The 18,464-nt window shown below is 47.5% G+C and overlaps 8 protein-coding genes across 8 annotated transcripts in view; 2 read left to right on the top strand and 6 right to left on the bottom strand.

The window, feature by feature from the left end:
• Window positions 1-524, top strand: part of TERG_02558 (uncharacterized protein) — a gene marked incomplete at both ends in the record, with an annotated part of 2,854 nt that extends 2,330 nt beyond the window's left edge. Inside the window, one exon of the mRNA XM_047747933.1 lies at window positions 2-524. Within this exon, the coding sequence (XP_047603903.1) occupies window positions 2-524 (523 nt within the window). The remainder of the gene's footprint in view (window position 1) is intronic.
• Window positions 525-749: 225 nt separating this feature from the next.
• Window positions 750-1,250, bottom strand: TERG_02557 (uncharacterized protein; the record flags this gene model as incomplete). Its single annotated transcript, XM_003237800.2, has 1 exon — window positions 750-1,250. One exon carries the CDS (start codon window positions 1,248-1,250, stop codon window positions 750-752), a length of 501 nt encoding a protein of 166 aa, XP_003237848.2.
• Window positions 1,251-2,697: 1,447 nt separating this feature from the next.
• On the bottom strand, window positions 2,698-3,669 carry TERG_02556 (uncharacterized protein; the record flags this gene model as incomplete). The annotated part of the gene is made up of 1 exon (XM_003237799.2): window positions 2,698-3,669. One exon carries the CDS (start codon window positions 3,667-3,669, stop codon window positions 2,698-2,700), a length of 972 nt encoding a protein of 323 aa, XP_003237847.2.
• A 2,360-nt stretch (window positions 3,670-6,029) lies between these two features.
• On the bottom strand, window positions 6,030-6,581 carry TERG_02555 (uncharacterized protein; the record flags this gene model as incomplete). Its single annotated transcript, XM_003237798.1, has 2 exons — window positions 6,030-6,311; window positions 6,423-6,581. 2 exons carry the CDS (start codon window positions 6,579-6,581, stop codon window positions 6,030-6,032), a joined length of 441 nt encoding a protein of 146 aa, XP_003237846.1.
• Window positions 6,582-6,967: 386 nt separating this feature from the next.
• Window positions 6,968-9,003, bottom strand: TERG_02554 (uncharacterized protein; the record flags this gene model as incomplete). Its single annotated transcript, XM_003237797.1, has 7 exons — window positions 6,968-7,103; window positions 7,168-7,378; window positions 7,437-7,917; window positions 7,973-8,085; window positions 8,141-8,275; window positions 8,328-8,479; window positions 8,534-9,003. 7 exons carry the CDS (start codon window positions 9,001-9,003, stop codon window positions 6,968-6,970), a joined length of 1,698 nt encoding a protein of 565 aa, XP_003237845.1.
• A 638-nt stretch (window positions 9,004-9,641) lies between these two features.
• Window positions 9,642-10,957, bottom strand: TERG_02553 (uncharacterized protein; the record flags this gene model as incomplete). Its single annotated transcript, XM_003237796.2, has 3 exons — window positions 10,768-10,957; window positions 10,588-10,704; window positions 9,642-10,527 (listed from the first exon to the last, which is right to left on the bottom strand). Exons 1-3 carry the CDS (start codon window positions 10,893-10,895, stop codon window positions 9,642-9,644), a joined length of 1,131 nt encoding a protein of 376 aa, XP_003237844.1. The 5' UTR covers window positions 10,896-10,957.
• A 250-nt stretch (window positions 10,958-11,207) lies between these two features.
• Window positions 11,208-12,383, top strand: TERG_02552 (uncharacterized protein; the record flags this gene model as incomplete). The annotated part of the gene is made up of 1 exon (XM_003237795.1): window positions 11,208-12,383. One exon carries the CDS (start codon window positions 11,208-11,210, stop codon window positions 12,381-12,383), a length of 1,176 nt encoding a protein of 391 aa, XP_003237843.1.
• Window positions 12,384-15,162: 2,779 nt separating this feature from the next.
• Window positions 15,163-15,551, bottom strand: TERG_11863 (uncharacterized protein; the record flags this gene model as incomplete). Its single annotated transcript, XM_047750909.1, has 2 exons — window positions 15,163-15,429; window positions 15,492-15,551. 2 exons carry the CDS (start codon window positions 15,549-15,551, stop codon window positions 15,163-15,165), a joined length of 327 nt encoding a protein of 108 aa, XP_047605690.1.
• Window positions 15,552-18,464: the final 2,913 nt, after the last annotated feature.

Raw genomic sequence — 18,464 nt, 5'->3', positions numbered from 1 at the left:
TGTTCTCTGGTCGCAGCGAAGAGGTCATGGTCAAAGCCTACGATACACATGGTGAAGAACTTCCCCTTGGCCTACAAGGAAATTGGACCTCGTCTCTCCAGCTGACGGAGCACGGAAACCTGACAAACAAGATTATATGGGCTGCAGGCCCGCTGGTCGACAAGCCACAAAAACACTACGGCCTGACTGAATTCGCAGTAGCCCTCAATGAAATTACAGCCGTTGAACAGCGCAAGCTACCACCAACAGATAGTCGACTTCGCCCTGATCAACGTGCATTGGAAGAAGGCAATGTCGACGAAGCGGAAGACATCAAGGCACGACTAGAAGAAGCCCAGCGTTACCGCAGAAAAGAGATGGAACAGAAGGGCGAAACATGGCGCCCTAGGTGGTTTACACATGTTGACGTTGATGGCCTAGATGGCGGGGATGATATATGGAAACTCCGTACTGGCAAGGATGGATACTGGGAAGAGAAGGCAAAGGGCGAGTGGACAGGCACCACGCCTATTTTCCAGTTATAATTAATTAGACATATGGAGGTATAGACGCAGTTTTGGGTGGTTTTTTTTTTAATTGGGGGTGGGAGTATTTGCTTGCTTGTCATTTTATGCTGTACCATCAATCGATTTTCGTTTTGGCTTGTTTAGTTTGCCTCGAGATACGAATCGATGTCCAGGTATCTGCATATAGAATGTTTGTGATTATTGGTATGACTATCTGATATAATAGTTCCCAGGTACCAATCATTAGGATCCCCGACTCAAGACAGTAGCTATAAGCCTGCTCGCCTTTTCACCTCCAAGATAATACCGACCCTCTTTGCGAGTACTGCCCTGGCCGTCATCTCCCTCTATGTCACTATCCTCTTCCTCGTCATCCAGAGCCAAACTGGCTTCATAGGCCTTCATAACCGTCTCCTGGTCAACCTTAACTCCACCCTCGACCAGAACGCGAATACATCCCGCGATTCGGGTAATTTCCTTTCTTGTGGCCAGCGGGATATTATCGTTCTGACTCGAATACATCGAAGTGCTAACCATATCTTCCAGTCGCGTGAACGAGACCTTCGACTTGGATCCGCTGCTATCTTCTTCCGAAGGGTCACGAACATGTTTGGAAATCCAAATATAGCCGTTCACGCCGAGAATGACATCAATCGGACCACCATATGCAGTTTCAATAGTCCACACCTGCCTTCTTGATCTGACTACACCTGTACCTCTGGCGGTTCCACTACCACCACCCATACCGCTCACGGCCAAAAACAAGCCGTTGCGTAGTTTGCCATATTTCAACGACCTGGTGTGTAAGGATGCGGCACCATCACCATGAACAGTTTGTACTTCTGCCACCAAAAGATCACCTTCGTTGAAGAATGAGCGAATCTGCAGCTCGTCCGCCGCTGTACGCTTGCGTAGAATTCCACCGGGCAAGTTGATCGCTGATAGAGGTAGTTGTGCGAGTAACGGAGCTGAGACGTCAACCTTCCATCGTTTTGATTGCACTTCGACTATTCGGCCGACGACTAGGTCGCCGATTTCAGGTGTGTAGCGGGCACGCAACGGGTAGACTGAGAGAAGCTTATTGGTCTTGAGCACTGTACCAGCTACAGTCGCTATTATATTTGTTGTTGCAGGTACCGCAGGCGTGAAAGTTCCATGGCCTCTGCAAAACGTTCATCCATTAGTCCAGGATGCCCCAGTGGAGAGGTATACTGAGACACCACCTACCTCATCCATTGCGGGTCATCTGTAATTATCTCTCCAGGGGTGACAATGGTATCTGTTATGCCAGACAGACGAGCTCTCTTTGCTGGCCTGTTTTCATCGCCCATGTCCATGTCTTCATCTGAATCTTGTGCATCCCGCACTGTATTTCGAAAATCGTCGAACGTTGGTGGTAGAATAGTAATCGCCATTCTATCGGTGAAATAAGCCCAGGATTGTTAACAAATATGTATATTAACTTGAGCTCCGTAAAGCCGATGAGTTGTGTTGATTCGGATTGTTGTTTCGCTGATGAAGCTGTGGAAAGTCGAGATTGCGATGGAGAAACTTTTTGGTGCAGGAAACTCAAGTCTTGGCGCTCAAAGGCTTCTCAAAGTTCAACTACAAACTACAAAGTTGGCCTATACTATAGCTCTCATTATCTGTGTCTACATATTCAGATAAACTATATTATATAGTAGAATATCAACTATTCAAGGATTATAACCGAAGAGATGCATTGCTAACTACCAAATATTGGGAATTAAGAAAGACTTCCATTCTATTGCATATCTCTAGACTCTACCTTTTATCCAGTCTATGGGCCCACACACTTCACATTCTCATAGCTTCTGTCTATTTGTCATATTCAGAACTATTTTTCTCCAATTATAACTCCTCGATAACCGATCGATTCCACATTGTAAATTACAAACCCTGCCCCATGGCCATGTAGAAGGCTTCTTGGCCCTCTTTCAGGATTTTGGCTCTGCTCTCCAAGTGCTCACGTCTGCGTATCACATCAACGGTCTCGGCTGCTAGGAAATGTATCTGTTTGTCACTGTAGCGTGCTAGTACCCTGGGCGCGAAAACTTCAGTAAGGGGTGCAACTAAGTGACGCTCAACGACTTGTTTCGCAATCACATCAATGAAATATTTCTGCTCGGTCTATACATGCACGTTAGTTACTTCAGATATCAAAATCATTTTAAGCACATACCTTGTAGTAAGCGTCGAGAGTATCAAGCGCTTGTTCCGCAGCAAACTTATCCATGTTTTTCTTGACCTTACTATCGATACTGGATAGAAATTTGTCAGGTTTGATGTATTCCCTGTTTTGATACCCGGGCCCACTAGTAAAGGTTTTTTCAGAAACATTTACTGTTGATTTATTGGCTATTTTCCGGACTTCAGTTGCCCAGTGTCGAGTCCGAATCTTCTGCAGGGTATCTGTGAAGTAGTGGTTGTACGTGATAGGATGTCTCTTCATGTCTTCGTCGATTCGCTCAAGCTCATTCAAAGCAGCCTCGCGGGCAGCTTCGAGCGCCGGAACCACTGTCATGTTCATGATCCGGGACATCAACTCGGGAGTTGCGGTATACTCCAAAACTTGGACTAGGAAATCCTTGCATTTAAGGGCAATTTTGTTGGCATGGTCTTGTGCAATTGCCCTCCATCCTGCAGACTGTTCCCAAAACAAGTGATTTGTTAACATCGGGTTGGCTGTCCCAGGAATTTCACGGCCGCGACTGCGTTCAATGACTTGGACAACTCGTTTAACAACCTCTTTACGAGTGAGATTCTCAACAGTTCCTGACGATGATCTCCCTGCTGGTGAAATGACAGCATCCTCTGGTGACTCCTCATCTGATGACTCGTCTCCGCTCTGGCCATCACAGTCGCGAACATAATACTTATGTCCCTTCTGGTTCATGGTGTTTGCAAACTGAGAGTTCAGGTATTGGACAACAGCTCTGAGGCGAGAAGAATTTTCTTTTGCGTCAATATTTTTCATGACATTGACCGCACCAAAGAATCTCCCTTCATAATTCCCATTTATTCCCATCGTAACCAAGTCATTAGCAGATCCAAAAAAGTCCGCCAGGTATGCCCGTTGATCGGCTATCGTAGCACGGCTCCTTCCAAGGCGTTCAAGTTCGATGTGAACGCTGGTTGCCATTTTGTCAAGTTCTTCTTTCAGAATTGGCAGCTCCCTTTTTAGATGGTTAAACAAAAGATCACTCAATCGTTGACGAAGAGAATCAATCCCTTTGATACTATGTGGGAGTTCATTGTAATGCCCACTGTTGAAGAATACACACTCTCTACTATTGCGCTCAGCAAAAGACAATTGGTGTTCGTCATCGCTGCGATTCTTCAACAAGTGCCATCCTAGTTCGAAGTAAATATCTCTGTTGCTCACTAAGTCAAGCCATGATTTCTCATTTTCTGACCCTGGCCGTAAAAAGTCCGGTTTCGTTACCACACCAAGGGTTCGCGCGCCATTCGGGTCAAATAAACGACAATTCTTAAGAATGACTTGGTTGGCATAATCGTTCTTTGCTGAGATTACAGCAAGGATGATGGTTCGTTTTTGTGAGATATAGCTCTCAACTAGAGACTTGATAAGCTCTACATCTTCGTCTGATTGCGACTTGTTGGCCGAATGAATAAGACCGGGCAGATCAACTAAGGTCCTAACCGAAGAGTAAGCAAACACGTAACCAGTTATATGTCATGAGTAATCGGTTAATAAAACTCACAATTGCGGTAAATCAGGTCCACAAATCTCAACGCTGAGCACATCCCTTGAAAATGCTATTCCATCACTCAAACCCATAGCATTGGTAGCGTCGTCGATGATAGAAGGAAGTTCTGTAAAATCATGGATAGACTTCGAAAATTTGCGAAGTTCGAGCTTTTCTTCCTCAGTGCGCCCCGTATCCGGGTTTATTTTGCAATGGATTGCGGACTCCACGTCACGTCTCATAATAATCTCAGTTGCAAAGCGGGTACAGAGGTTCTCTTTCCGGGGAAAGGGAATCTCCGTGATAGCTTCAAGAACGGAGCTTTTGCCAGAAGATTGATCACCACAGACAACTATCTGTGGCAGCTGCAGAACCGAGCTTAACCCTGCACGGCGAAGACGGTCAACCAGATTCATCAAATCGCGTTGTTCGATGCTTTGAAGTCCAGCCAGGGACTCGGTTGCCATGATAGCTTCCATCGAAGGTGCCGTGCCACCAGTAGCTAACATAGAGTCAATCTCTGTCTCTTCTTTTCTCTATCCAGCTCGTTAGTAAAAACTATTGTCAACAGGCAATGACTTGATAAACTTACGGGGACACTCGGAGTTTCCATTCTTACTCTTGGAACTTCGGAAGGATACTTGGCAGAAGAAATTCCATAAAATAAGTAGTATCGCCAACAAGGTGTAAGAAGCAGTATGGAAGATATTATGAACCTCATGGGTATAGCAGGCCGTTTATATCTCTGGAGATATGGAAAAGTTATGACATTCTGTAGCACCTAATGGCATGAGACAGAGGCCTCCTTTCTGGGTCTATCCCTTATTTTCCCAAACTCCCAAAGAATATGCAAGTTTGAAGCCATCTTAAAAGGCAAACAGAGAAGTATGCATAGGTTAAGTGCATATATAGAGGCGTTTGCAGGCTCAGGCAGAGGATAGATGCATCTAATAATGTTGAGATAAAGTTGAAAGCTCTTTGGGATGTTTGCTGTTGTCATTGCCGCTTTAGAGGTTCGACGGAAAGGATTGGGACCGCTTTAATGCCCCCACAGAGTTAAAGGAAGTAAAAAGATACCTACCTACCTCTTATCATCTTTATATCTTCATGCAGGCGCAAAGAGGACACGTCACTTCTCACCGCTAGTCAGTAGACAAAGAGTTAGTTCGTTTCTGGATGTATCTTCTGATTCTTTGCATTTTAGTACCTGCAGCAAGTGGAGAGAGATCAGGGAACTATCAAATAAACTAGAAGCTAGTTAGCGTTCTCAGGGCCTTGGAATCACTGCTGCACAGTTCCGGTTCCACCAGCCTAGAAGATCAGAATTCAACTGCCTAGTCAACGGATATCCTAGGATGGCTATTCCCCCCATAGCTGTAGCCGGAGTGGAACCCCGATTGCCGCAGTTGCCACTGGTGCGGCAAGGTGCCATCTGCCAGAGACAAAGCTCACACGACCCAAAAAATTGATATTACCGCAGCAGAATCGCGGCATTGGCTTCGCAATCTGTACCGCATAAGCAAAGGCCACATCTATGGTTAGTCAAGTACCGACCATTTCTTAAACTTAGCTTCACAGTACTTTGATATCATAGGTTTTTCTGCTCCTTTGTGTTATCGTTGTTTTCGTGAGGTTCGACAACTTTGACTTCACGACTTAAAATAAGCTCCCGAACCGCTCGAGCCCGCAAGAGCTAAGTTGAGCCGCATGTAGTCATAGTGGGGAGAAATGTGTACAATTGAACCTCTCATAGTTGATGGAAAATACAAGCAACCCAGAGTCAAATCCCTCTCTATGTCAGCCCCCAGAACTTCTCGGAGCCCTCGGATGTGGTTAGCCATGCTGCCTTTCTTTTACAGAAATACTCCATGGTTGGTGGGCCCCAACTCTCTCCCTCCGCGAAGTCTATAGTACCGCACGACACAATCACCACACCAGGAAGCTTGCCCTTGTTCTCACTAACGACTGATGAACCGCATGTTGTGCAGAACGAGCGCTCGATAGTGACTCCAGAATCCGTCGCATTGTCGGAGTACGTCGCAAGATTGTCTTTGCCTTGAGTAATATTTAGTGCCTGTGTATGTTAGTTAATATAACTAGTTTCGATGGTATTATAGCTAGAGAGAGGCAATAGCCAACTTGCACATTTGGCAAAAGGCATTTAGGAGTTTAGATGTGCTATTACCTCCTTTTTATACCAGCTATTTGCCATGCAGACAGAGCCCGTTGCTTTTCTGCAGTTGTCACAGAAACATAAAACAGAGTTTGTCGGAAGTCCTTCGAGCTCATAGCGTACTTTGCCGCAGAGACATGAGCCCGTGGTCTTTGGATTGGGGGATGCCATAATTCGCCGGTCGTGCACTTTTTTTGCCGTTATGAAGCCCGGTTATCAAAGTATTCGAAGTTCCCCGGAAGTTATAAGTTTGCAGAGAGGATTGAAATCCAGAGAACCTACTCCGTACTGGCCAGGGTTTATAACCCCGCACATCTCATCCTTCGCGGCTCAGGATCGCAATTCTTTTGAGCTATGCGCGGATATGACGTAACTAATGTCTGGAAGTATTTGGCTAACTAGTTGTCTCTTCTGGGGTTGAGTTACGGCTCAGTGGTTTAGAGATACATCGGGGCAGGCTGAATAGTATTATGTATAGAACTAATGCTGATGAAATGAAGCGTGTTTCTATATACAAACAAGTAATTATACTGGTTCAATCTCAGAGTAAGGAAAGTTCAAGGCTCCAAGATAATGTCCGTTCCCACACAACGATTGCATACAAAGAGGTTCTTTGGGTCGATTCGCCGTTTTATAGAGAGAAGGCGGGCGTATTTATTTCCCCAGAAGGCGTTTTGCCAGTCAGGCTCATATCTATAATGCGGTCAGTATGTATAACTAAGCTTGGGACATCGTTGAAAGGGGAGATGTGACATACGGGCTTGCCTCGTTGAGGTAGGTTCCAGTCTCCTTTCCAACAATTTCAGCTAGCCTCTTAGAGACTTCGGCGGAGGTCTTCTTGGCTGCCTTCTTTTCCTGTTCAGAAGCGTTATCCGCCCAGTCAACACTATAGCTGATAAGCGCTCGGCTGTCTTTGAACGAAGAGTGAACAGAGGTGTTATCTCGCTCATCGGAGTTCACTTTGACAACTACATCCAGGACATGTTAGTGTTCAAACTTTTCCTCTGGCAGTGGATAAAAACTTACTTGAGTTAAACCCAGGACCGGTGGTAGGAAATTCAAACATGAGATCGACAAGGTCACTAGCACGTTCCGTGAGAACTTGACGGCTTACCAACCTCGAAGCATCAATGACGTTGGTAGCAATGTTGGGATCGCGAAGGAAATTCTTGGAGTATTCCAGGAAATCCGGGAACACATAGGATACAGCCCCGCCTGTGACACCGGGTAAGGTTGCAATCTTGTTCATGGGCTCAAAAGTCTTGTTGAAGTTTTCCATGGTTGCATTGGGCTGAAGGAAGATGACTTGGAAGGCTGTTGGGTTAGTCTTCTCGGTGGCATAAAGGCCATATCCTACCCATCCGGCTTCAGTGATGTCGGGGAGAGCCTGGAGGGTCTTTTCGATGACTACCCGGCGGGCATCTTCGGTAGTGACATTGAGCTGGGCAATTCCAACTCTGATGTGAGTTGGCTTTGGGTGTGTCTTGTACGTCACAGAGGTAATCACCTAGGAGAAGTTAGGGTTACTGTACAGTATAAATTCTAGGGGAAAGAGAACTTACACCCCAAGCACTGCCGCCTCCACCACGGAGGGCAAAGAAATAGTCGGGGTCAGTGTACTGGTTGATAGTCTTTGCCTTACCCTGGGCAGTAACAAGATTGACCTCGAGTACATCTAGATTCTTGGTTAGCTAACTGAATATTTCAACATTGATGATGGACGCACTTACTATCGACAGCAAGTCCATAGAAATGAGAAAAGGGACTGACTCCTCCACCGGTCATGAAGCCACCAGCAGCTCCAACAGTCTGTGCAGAACCACCAGCGAACGTAACCCCTTCAGCTGCCGCCGCTTTGTAGACATCTGTTACTACATATTAGCAATGCCAGAAGAAAAGCAGACTAATGAGACATACCAAGTAACTGCTCTCCAGCCTGAAGTGTAACAGCCGGAATGCCGCTGACATTGAATGGAGCACCCTTTGGCTTGAACGACTTATGCCACTCCTTGCCCTTGAGGTTGTGAGTCCAGATGGAAAATGCACCGCTGCCACTTGACCGACCAAGGCTTTGTAACAAACTGTTAGCTACTAGGAATTTAATAATGATAGGGAAAACTCACTGGTCATGACCAGTATTCTTCACAACAAGGTAAAGATCATGCTTATCCGCAAACTTGACTGCCTTCTCAATATCCTTTACGCCGCTGGCCGAGACAGAGTAATACGGCACAATGCCCTGATCACACCTATCCTCCTTGGTCGTGTTAACGAAACACTGTCCCTTTTCACCGAGCTCCCATAGGATAGCAGAGTATGCACCCGTCTGGTTTGTCCGCCAGAAGCTATCTGTCCAGTGCTCCTTTGCCACAGAACAAGCAGCGGCATCATACTGGGCGGTATGGCAAACGGCGGCTGCCGGGAACGTGCGTATCAGACGGCCCGAGATGGTTGAATTGAAGGCCTGCCAGACATGCTCCTTAGGCCAGCATGCGTCTCCGGCAGAGCATCTGGGGTGTTTTCCGGGGTAGCTTTGAGCTGGCGATGCAAGCAGTGGGATAGCAAGCAGGACTTGCTGGCTGGGGATTTTCATGATTGATTAGAGTATTATAAGGATTAACTTGTAAAATGCAAGAGATTGATAGATGAATTGATGTCCTGTCCATAGAGGGATAGACGGGAGGGAAGGAGTAGACATATATATACTATTCGCCATAGTATATACACGACGCTGAACACGGCGAATCTCCCAGTTAAGCAGTTCATCGTTCACGAGAGGCTATTCTCTGCGCCATCGAGCATGGAATGGATCAAGTCAGGTCTCTCCAAGTTCCAGAGTCTCGTTGACTGGTCAGTTTGTAGAAAGGTTGAGGCTCGAGAAGAAGAAACGAAGAGCCGAAGATACGCAGATTTGCCTAAAGGGGAGATCGGCGTGGCTGAGTCGGGTTGAAACAACACGAGCAACTCAGGGGAATACGACGATTTACTCCTCATAATTGATGAATATGGAGTCGAGATGATGAATTGGACTTATGCTGATAATGGTAGTTCTGTGGAGGTAAATGATGCAGATATTCATGGCATTGCTATGGATAAGGACTCCCTAACGATGATAATGACACAAGGACGGATGCCCATCAAGTGCAGTAGATGATTAGTAGTAGGTACCAGTAGTAATACAAACAAATGAAATATCTTCGTGGCCATATAAAGTGATGGTAGTTAGACATGCTATGATGCGGCCGCAGTGGACGCCGTCGACGGCCTTTTGGCCCGTTTATCGTCTCTCTTTTTCCTCCCTCGGTTCCCGCCCTTGGGATGATACACGCCGTCCTCCTCTCGCTTCCTCTTGCCCCTGCTGCCTCCGCTCCCGGCGTTGGCAGCGGGCTCGACGACGTCAACCAACACGCCGTCTTCATCGTATACCTCTTCCTCCTTGTGTGCCTGCGCCGAAGCCCGTTTGGAGCGAGTAGAGCTCGGTCGTGATGCTGCAGCGGGCTTCTCAGACTGAGCAGAGCCACCGCCGGCTGCATTGGCAGAGCTGCTGCCGGCCGGGGGTGCTTCAGGGTCATGAGCGAAGACCTGGGGCTTATTCTTGCGTAGCCAGTTGTAGACCGACGACGGGTTGCGGATGAGCAGTGCTTTCTCCCTGTCTGCTACGGGGAGATGCTTGCTGGTTGAGCGGGCATTCGTAAGGTCTATGCGTCGAGGTTCGCTTGGGATAAGATAGTCCACGTCGTCCTCGGGATGGATGAAACTGAGAGAAGCCTCGAGATCGTTGTCCTGAGCAACATCATCGGAGGACGGGGTGGTATGTGGTACATTCTTTAGTAGTGAAGTGATGCTCGTGGTTGGCGCAAAGGTGTTGCTTTTCAGCATGGACAGCTCGAGCTCCTTGCACTCGTCTGCGGTCATCTCACCGGCCAGAAGCTTTTGTTTGGCCTCGTTGAGCTTTGCGCGGGCTGTCTGGGCATCGCACTCGACGATGGGAATGGAGTCTGGCTGGTCGGACATGGCCATGTGTAGCTGGGAGTCCTCTTCCTTGGTGAGATCGTACCGGAGAGATCGGGGGATGTGCACGGTATTGTTGAGTTCGAGGAGCAGTTCCAGCAGTTGGCTATCAACAGTTAGCATCAAAGCAGTCAAATATCGAGAAAATAATGGGATGTCGACGCACTCATTCTGCTCTCTCAGACGCTTCGAGAGGTCGTGAATCCGCATCTCCTCACGGGCGAGCGCCGTGCTGTCCTTCATCACGGCCTCGAACTTGATCTTCTGCTTCCCGTACTTGCGCCTGGAAGAGTCAACAGTCAGTATCACATTGTCCATTCTTTTTCTCAACCAAGAGCAGCCTTACTTGAAGGACTTGAAGGACCGAGTGACGGCTGGCGACGCCGGAGCAGCAGCAGCAGCAGCAGCAAGAGGCTCCGCGTCGGGCATGCTCTGCGTCTCGGCCATGTCGAGGGACTCTGTATCGTTCGACATGCTTATCAACTCGTCGCAAGGTCGTCTTCAGCAGCAGCAGCAAGTCTTCCCGTCGTCGTCGTTCTTCTTCTGCGACGTTTGGTCTTCTCGGTCTTTTTCTTCCTGGTTTTTCGCGTCGTCGAGATTTCTTCCTCTCGCCCGCCAAGCTTCCCGCACAAGCTTTTTGTTTCTTTTGCATCTCCAGATTTTTTGGACTTTTTTTTTTTTATCTTCTGTTAGTTCGATTTGACAGCTTCGACAGCACCGGTTTCAACCTGTTTCTCTGCCATTGAATAGAGATATAGAAGAGAAGAGATACCCATTGAGAGAGACATGTCGGACAGCAGCTCCAGTTCGCGGACACCGTCTCCACGGCCGTCGCGGAAGCGCAAGCATGTACCTGACGAGCCACCGCTCGAGATCGACCTGAACGCACCAGAGCCAGCATCGAAGAAAGCCCTGCGGAAGGAAAAGAAGGCGAAGCTGAAGTCGAGCTCAAGTGAAGCGACAGTATCAGCAGTCAGTGAAGGCACGGAAAAGGGCAACGAGACGAAGAAACCAGAGACGAATGACGGGAACAAGAAGCAGAGGACAGGATTCGGAGTGTGGATTGGAAACCTGCCCTTCACGGCCACAAGGGAGATGCTGCGGACGTTTCTGACGAGCAAGAGCGGGATTCTCGATAGCCAGATCACTCGTGTACATATACCGGACAGCGGGATGAAGCGGAAGGGCGTCAAGCAGAACAAGGGGTTCGCATACGTCGACTTCACGAGCCAGGAGATTGTCGGGCGAGCCATACAATTGAGTGAAGAGCTCGTTGGCGGCCGAAGGGTGTTGATCAAGGATGCTACCAACTTCGACGGCAGGGTGGTAAAGGAAGCTAACGGAGACGACTTGAAGACAGCGGGAGGAAATCCACCGTCAACCAAGATATTTGTGGGCAACCTGTCCTTTGACACCACCAAGGAACACCTAGAAGAACACTTCAGCCCCTGTGGAAGCATATCGAACATACATGTCGCCACTTTTGAAGACTCCGGGAAATGCAAGGGCTATGCGTGGGTGGAATTCGAGTCTACCCAGTCCAGCCAAGCTGCTGTACGCGGGTTTGTCAAAATACCTGATCCAGACGATGAAATAGAGGAAGAGGAGGAAGATGACGAAGATGGAGCTGAAGGAGCAAACGGCGCGGGTACGAAGAAGCCCAAGAAGCGGCGTATGAAGAAAGTATGGGTGAACCGGCTTCAGGGCCGTAACTTACGCATGGAGTTTGCAGAGGACTCAACGACACGGTACAAGAAGCGGTTTGGCAAGGAGAAGACAGAGACGAAAGAAGAGGCTGGCTCTAATAAGAAGCCTGCGAGTGAGGCTACGCAGGGAAATGTCAATCTCAAGCAGAAGAGCAAAAAGCCTATCAAGTCCTACGGCCAGTACTCTACGGAAACTGTACAGAAACTGTCCGGAGCTATAGTAGAAGCAAAGGGAACCAAGGTGACATTCGATTGATTGAGTACTAGAATACATAGATGCATTATCAGTCAACGATATCAATTCCCGTTACTTTTTAAATGTTGACCATTGTTTTGGTGGAAGATCCTCAACGACTCTTGTGGACTCGGAAAGACAATTCAGGCCCCAGGCCTGGTCTACCTTTCAGCTGGCACAAGTCTTCTCTCTACCCGAAAGGTCACGAAAGAGGTCCAACTTTTCACTGCTAACCCCTTATCATTTCTACTGCTTGCGCCTGTCCACTTCTTCTCGCGTCCCTCGGTCGTCTCCTTCTCCCCGATCGTGAACCGGTGATAAAAGGTCTGATAGGTCGTGAGAACCACGACATATGACGACGAGGGATCTGATGGTGGGTGTTTAGCCAGGATAGAGGATAAATCGTCTACTGTACACATTTTCTTGAACGTATCGGTAGTGCTTCGGGTTTCAGATCCATGATATATATGAAAGGTTAGCATGCCCTGAAAAAAACGTTTAACCTCTCATGTCCAAACGTCTAGACACGAGCTTTGGGCGACGACGATCGTGGGAAGGAAATTGCTGGTTCTTCGAGTTGCGGCGATATAGATCAAGCCTCGGGCTTGAATGATCTTTCCGAGTCCACAAGTTGACTGTTTAATTGAACCCGGGGTGCTCTTGAATAGGGAGACTCGAAAAATTTGCGTGGTTCCGGAGGATCTTGGATCAATACCAAATGACGCCATTGAGGGTCTTTGATTGAAACCAAAAGACGACATGCTACCAATGTAGGAGCAGGTGTTTTTCCACCTGATGCTTGGCTTAAAACAGCGTTAGCCTGAATAGATGTGGCTCTCCCTTAACAGATATACTTACTTGCTTCTTTCCCCAGTGTTTCTCTGCCCTCCTGGCCTTTCTTCTTAGCAATTGTGTCATCTACAGCTAAATCCTTGGACTTGATATCATGTCCAATTCCATTAAAACAAGAAAGAACAAATGATAAGCTGTAATTTATAATGAGATGAGTCTGTTAACCAGCTAAACTCAGCTGTATGGTGAGTTCCTACCTTAGGCGTAGTAGGCTCGGGCGTGGCTTGTGGGATTATAGAAGGGAGCTGGCAAACATCCTCGCTGGGAATGACCGTTCTCAACGACGCATATTATTTGCTTATGCCATTTAAGCACTTCGATTCTGTCAACCGAAATGCTTCTTCAACGATGACCATTTCTGGCTTGAAGCTCCGGAGTGACTTTTGACTTGCTGTCGAAGCAGTGCAGAAGAAGGTATTCCCAGGTGTTAATATCGATATGCCTGAAGGCTGTCGAGCCCCCGGTTTGGCGTGACTATTTGGTGTAATAAGAGTACGAGATAAATTCCCATGCATGGCCTGGTCTCAGAACGACGTCTATGCAGTGTTCGATCCGGGTGTCTCCTGCTATGGCCTTCGTCAACTACAATCCGGTGGAATGCAGCTGAGAATCGACCTTTCATGTATATCGATGATATAACGACTCTTTCTGTGGCAGATTAGGGGGTCTTCCCTTTTTGGCCCAGCGGTTTGTCTTTGGTGTTCTTTTTCTCGGCACTTCTGCCTGTCTTCACCTGTCTAGAGGTTAACCCAGCATGAACACTTATATTTAGAAGTGACTTTCGGACTCACTCCTCTAACAGGATCAGCAACTTTCTTGTCCTTGCTAGACTTTTTCTCTGGCTTCGTGGATGCCACTGGACAGTCCCGTGCAAGTATGTATCCTTTCAGGTGACTTAGAGTAAGTGTTTTCTTAGCGGATAACACAGCTTTTTGAATGGTCCGGCAGCGTACTTAGAAGGGTGTTCGCGGGAAGTCACTCTCGCAGGGCGTTTGAGGATAGTAAGATCTGTGATGTCGCCTCGAACTAGACGGCCGGCAGAGCCAGAGCCTTTCTCGATATCTTCGTCCTGTGCTTTCTCATTATTGTGGTTCGGATTGGAAAAAAGTTATCAAACTGCTGAGCCAAAGAGGCTAGCCAGCAAATTGGAAGCAGTGAGAGTGGTTATTTATATTTGACTGCGCTTTAATTGGCAGCATAGACTTTTGCATCGGAGGTTTATTGCGTTTGGTGCCAGGTTCGCCATGTGATACCATAGTATGAAGGATAGCTTCTGGGCTCCCTGCTCTCTCACAGAGACCATTCTGGGCTCCCTTCTTTGCGGAATCTTGTAAGCGTCCACTTTCAAAGCAATAGCTGACTCCTGTTCGTCCACCGCATGGCTAGTAAAATACGGGGTATATATGCCGAGGTGGTGTCTTTAAACACGAGGATTGGACTAAGCCCAAAGCTGAGGACCATCATCGGGCCCAATGATGAATGGAAAATTGCTGAGGTAGTATTGCGTTGTTTTGGTTCCCTCACAAGCCTTATTCTCTTCAGGGTAGGGGCCCGAATCGTGGAGACTTGATGTATGGAGCAGTCAGTCCCACTGAATAAGAATCCCATCCTGGGAACAAACAGCCCAGCGCCTCATACATGAATGCTGGGACTTTTAATTGAAGACGTCCCATTTGGATATGAAAGAAAATAAGACATCCCTCTAAGGCATTAACATAGTATCGGCGGTATAGTTCGGGGCGGGACTTCATTCGCAGGCAGCACTACGTGATGAAAGGATAGGCACTCGTGTTTTCTTCAGGACGCTCTGACAGACCTAACAGTATCGTGTGTTTGAACTATCCTCTCAGTCCCATGGGTAATCATGGTATACAAGCCCAGCTTTTTGGTCTTGACAAGAACCTGACCAACAAGGCTTTAGCAGGACTGGTATTGTCTCGCTTTCTGATTATGGGGTTTGATATGATGGTATTTCTTGAGCTGCAGGCGTTGGACTCTCTATATCAACATAGGAGAGGTAGCTTATAGCGTATGTGACTTGGGACAAGGCTCCGGAGATCAGGCGCTCGCGTAATTGATCGTCTATATCCATCAGCCAGAAGCGAATATCCGTTGGTCCATCGTAGACGTCAGGTTCCTTTGGCTTAACCCTGGTGGGTTTCTCCATGAGCTCAGCCTGCAGGGTCTGCTGAGAGACTGCTGCTGGGGCCTGCTGCTATAGGGTTGCGTCTGTAGACACCTTAGACCATAGAGCAGTTCTGGCCAAATGCATCGTACAGTGGGATGATTGAATGTAGCAATCTTAGAAGCACCTGCAGGCTTGTCAGGTAAAGGCATATATAGATAGGCGTGGGCTTTGCAATGAGCTGTGACTTACAGTCCATAGGTCAAGGTGCATGAGATGCACATCAATTAGCAAGCAATACTTCTTGAGTTGACCTAATTATTTGCCCTATCTCGAAATGTTTAGTCAACGCAGCGAAACTGGGAGGAAAGGGAGAAACTTACAAGATCCCAAGCATAGGGTTCCCAGACCGGATGCAATTGCACAAGCCTGCAGACACTCCTATTCTTTATTTCTGCCAGGGCTAAGGTGCACTGTAGACAAGGCGAGATTGGGTTGTTGTGTGGGAAGATGTTTAACACTCGTAGCCTGTCTGACGTCCGGTACTCTAGTCCATCCCTATCCTGGTGATTCCTGAAGGAGCAGGGAGCTCTATTCAATGGCAGTTAGCGAAAAGTGCCGTCGATTGATCAATAGTGTAAGTGGCCACCACCCCAAGTGCAGCCATTGGCAGACAACAGTTGATAATACATAGAGGTACCATTTTGTTGCCTAATCCCATGTCGTAAGCCACCTCGGCTACTATTCATTGTTCTCTCTCCTCCGCAAAATATTCGTTCCCCTTTGCTGAGACCCTCTCTGTAAAAGATGATACCGGCCAGTATAGTTATCATTTCTGCCTTTTGTCGGAGTGTTCAACCAGGCCGTACGTTGGGTCTTCAAGTTTGACTATATTCCCATTGTCATCCCGTCAGCACCCGGTGAATCTTCACGCTTTCGATGAGGTTACTTGGGTATATCAACGTGTGGCGGAGACGAGTCAAGCTCTCCCTTTCCTCAAGCACGGAAGTGGTCAGAGATGGACTCCTCCTGTATGAAATGCCTCACTAAATCGCCGTGTGACCCGGGGTCTCCAGCATTTGATGTATGGATTCGCTTCGATTCGGTTTTCAGTGGCGTGAGCGGTTCAGTTAAAGACCTCGGCTCTATACTTAGTATTAATATATCTAGAAAATAAGACTCGAAACTGCTTATAGCGTAGTACTGGTTTCAGCGATTTAGTGATGACACATCTGTTTCTCGGTTGGCATAATGCGCATCTAACATTAATCTCAGTATTGTTAGTTGCATGGCTGCTGGATGGTGTCCTTTCTGTGAGTTATTCAACTTACCCGCCAGTCGTCCATCCCCTTTGTACCGGGAGAATGGACATATCTCCGCTATCAGAGGGGTGTATATGGGGTAGTCTTGGCTCTAGGTAATATGAGCCAGAGGCATAGTTATGGCAGGGATATAGAAAGGAAGATAGAAAAGAAGATGAAGATGAAGAGGGAAGAGAAGAGGAGGAGGGAGAATATATAGACTTGGGAGGCCTTGAGTGAAGGGACACCGCAGTGACTGGGATTCAACTGTCTCACTGGACCAACTAGGTACATGCATGATTCACTTAGGTTTCTCAAACGCCCAAGGCAAACGGCCATGGGAACATGCATACATGCGTGGTATGTACCCTGCAAGTAACCCGGGAGAGACCGGTTAGACCAGACCGCCTGCGAGGTCCCGCAGGTGCATATATATGTGTACAAATTCCCTCAAAGACCCTCAAAGTCCCATCAGCCAGTAAACGCCCAGTCATGCTGCTATCCATGCTGCTGCTGATTCTGTTGTCGTTTGTTTACAGCAAGCCATGTTGCTATCGCTGCTGCTGCTATTGGTACTTCTGCTGTTATTCGTTTGCAGCAAGCCATGTTGATGGCGCTGTTGCTGCTATCCAGTTGACCGGTATATCTTCTTTTCAATGCAAGCAACTAAGTCAGACAGTTTACAGCAACTTTTATGCCGTTTTAATCAGCAAGTTTCCAATTCCAAGGTTGGCTTTTACTCGTAAAGTAGCTAATACCTTAACCGGATTATACCCTTTTAGTTTGGGTATTCTCTTCGAAGAGTTGGATTATCTGTTCGAATATCCTTGAGCTTGCTTTTAATGTTGTGTCTTTTCTTCCTCCTATAGCCTAGCTTAGCAAGTATTAATACATAAAGCATCACATTCACTTACATCTTCCATTTCTCCTGTAATATTCATTCGGTTTCAATGCTATGAAGAAACTGCTTTATTATGGTGGTAGTAGCAGGTTTGTAGTAGTAGAGAAAAGATTAAGCAGTCAGCCGTGCGTACGCAGGGTCTCCTCTCAAGATCCGGCTGGAACCTCCAATGGACCTGTAGACAGCGTTAGACGCAGGTCATTGGTAGAGGAAGAGCAAGACGGAGTACTGACTCTGATCCTTTGTCCTGAGCAAGGAAGCCCAGGATACGTCCCAGAGTTCTTCTGAGGTTGTCAAGGCCAAGGAAACGACATGAGGATGGTTAAAATAACTAGTTAGTTGCTTTGTCCGCCGAGTGATGGTGATGGTAGATGTAGATGTTATGATTGTAAACAAATAAACAGTGAAGAGAAGAGAGAAAGTCCAGCTGGAGTGAAGAAGCCAGCGAGAAGCCAGCAGCAAGAGCGAAGTCAGGCGAAGCAGCAGAAGTAGAAGCAGAAGTGGAAGTACAGAGAGTAGGCAGAGGACTGCCTGCTGTCTCCTCGTCTGTCTATGGTTATAGAGGCCATCCTCGCTATCTTCTGGCTATCTCAGTATCAGGGTATACACTGTCAGCTCTCTATCATCGTCTTCATCATCATCACCATCATCATCAAAGTCCTATCTTGATGCCTCGACGTCTATCCAGCTGACTAAGCAGAATAACACTCAGCTCTCGCCGATTTCATCTTCTTCAACTTCAACTTCAACTTCAACTTCAACCTCAACCTCAACCTCAACTCATCTCGACGTCAGCTCAACGTCAACGCCATCTTCGACTTTCTCTTGCCTTCTTTGCTTCGCTGCGGTGGCTCTGCATGGCTCGCCTGCAGGAGGATCCCTGCTAGTCTCAACTCCAACGTCCCTAGCTTGTCTAGTCCCCT

The sequence above is a fragment of the Trichophyton rubrum genome (assembly GCF_000151425.1).
Source record: "Trichophyton rubrum CBS 118892 genomic scaffold supercont2.2, whole genome shotgun sequence".
NCBI lineage: Eukaryota > Fungi > Ascomycota > Eurotiomycetes > Onygenales > Arthrodermataceae > Trichophyton > Trichophyton rubrum.
This window is presented reverse-complemented; position numbering and strand designations above follow the sequence as displayed.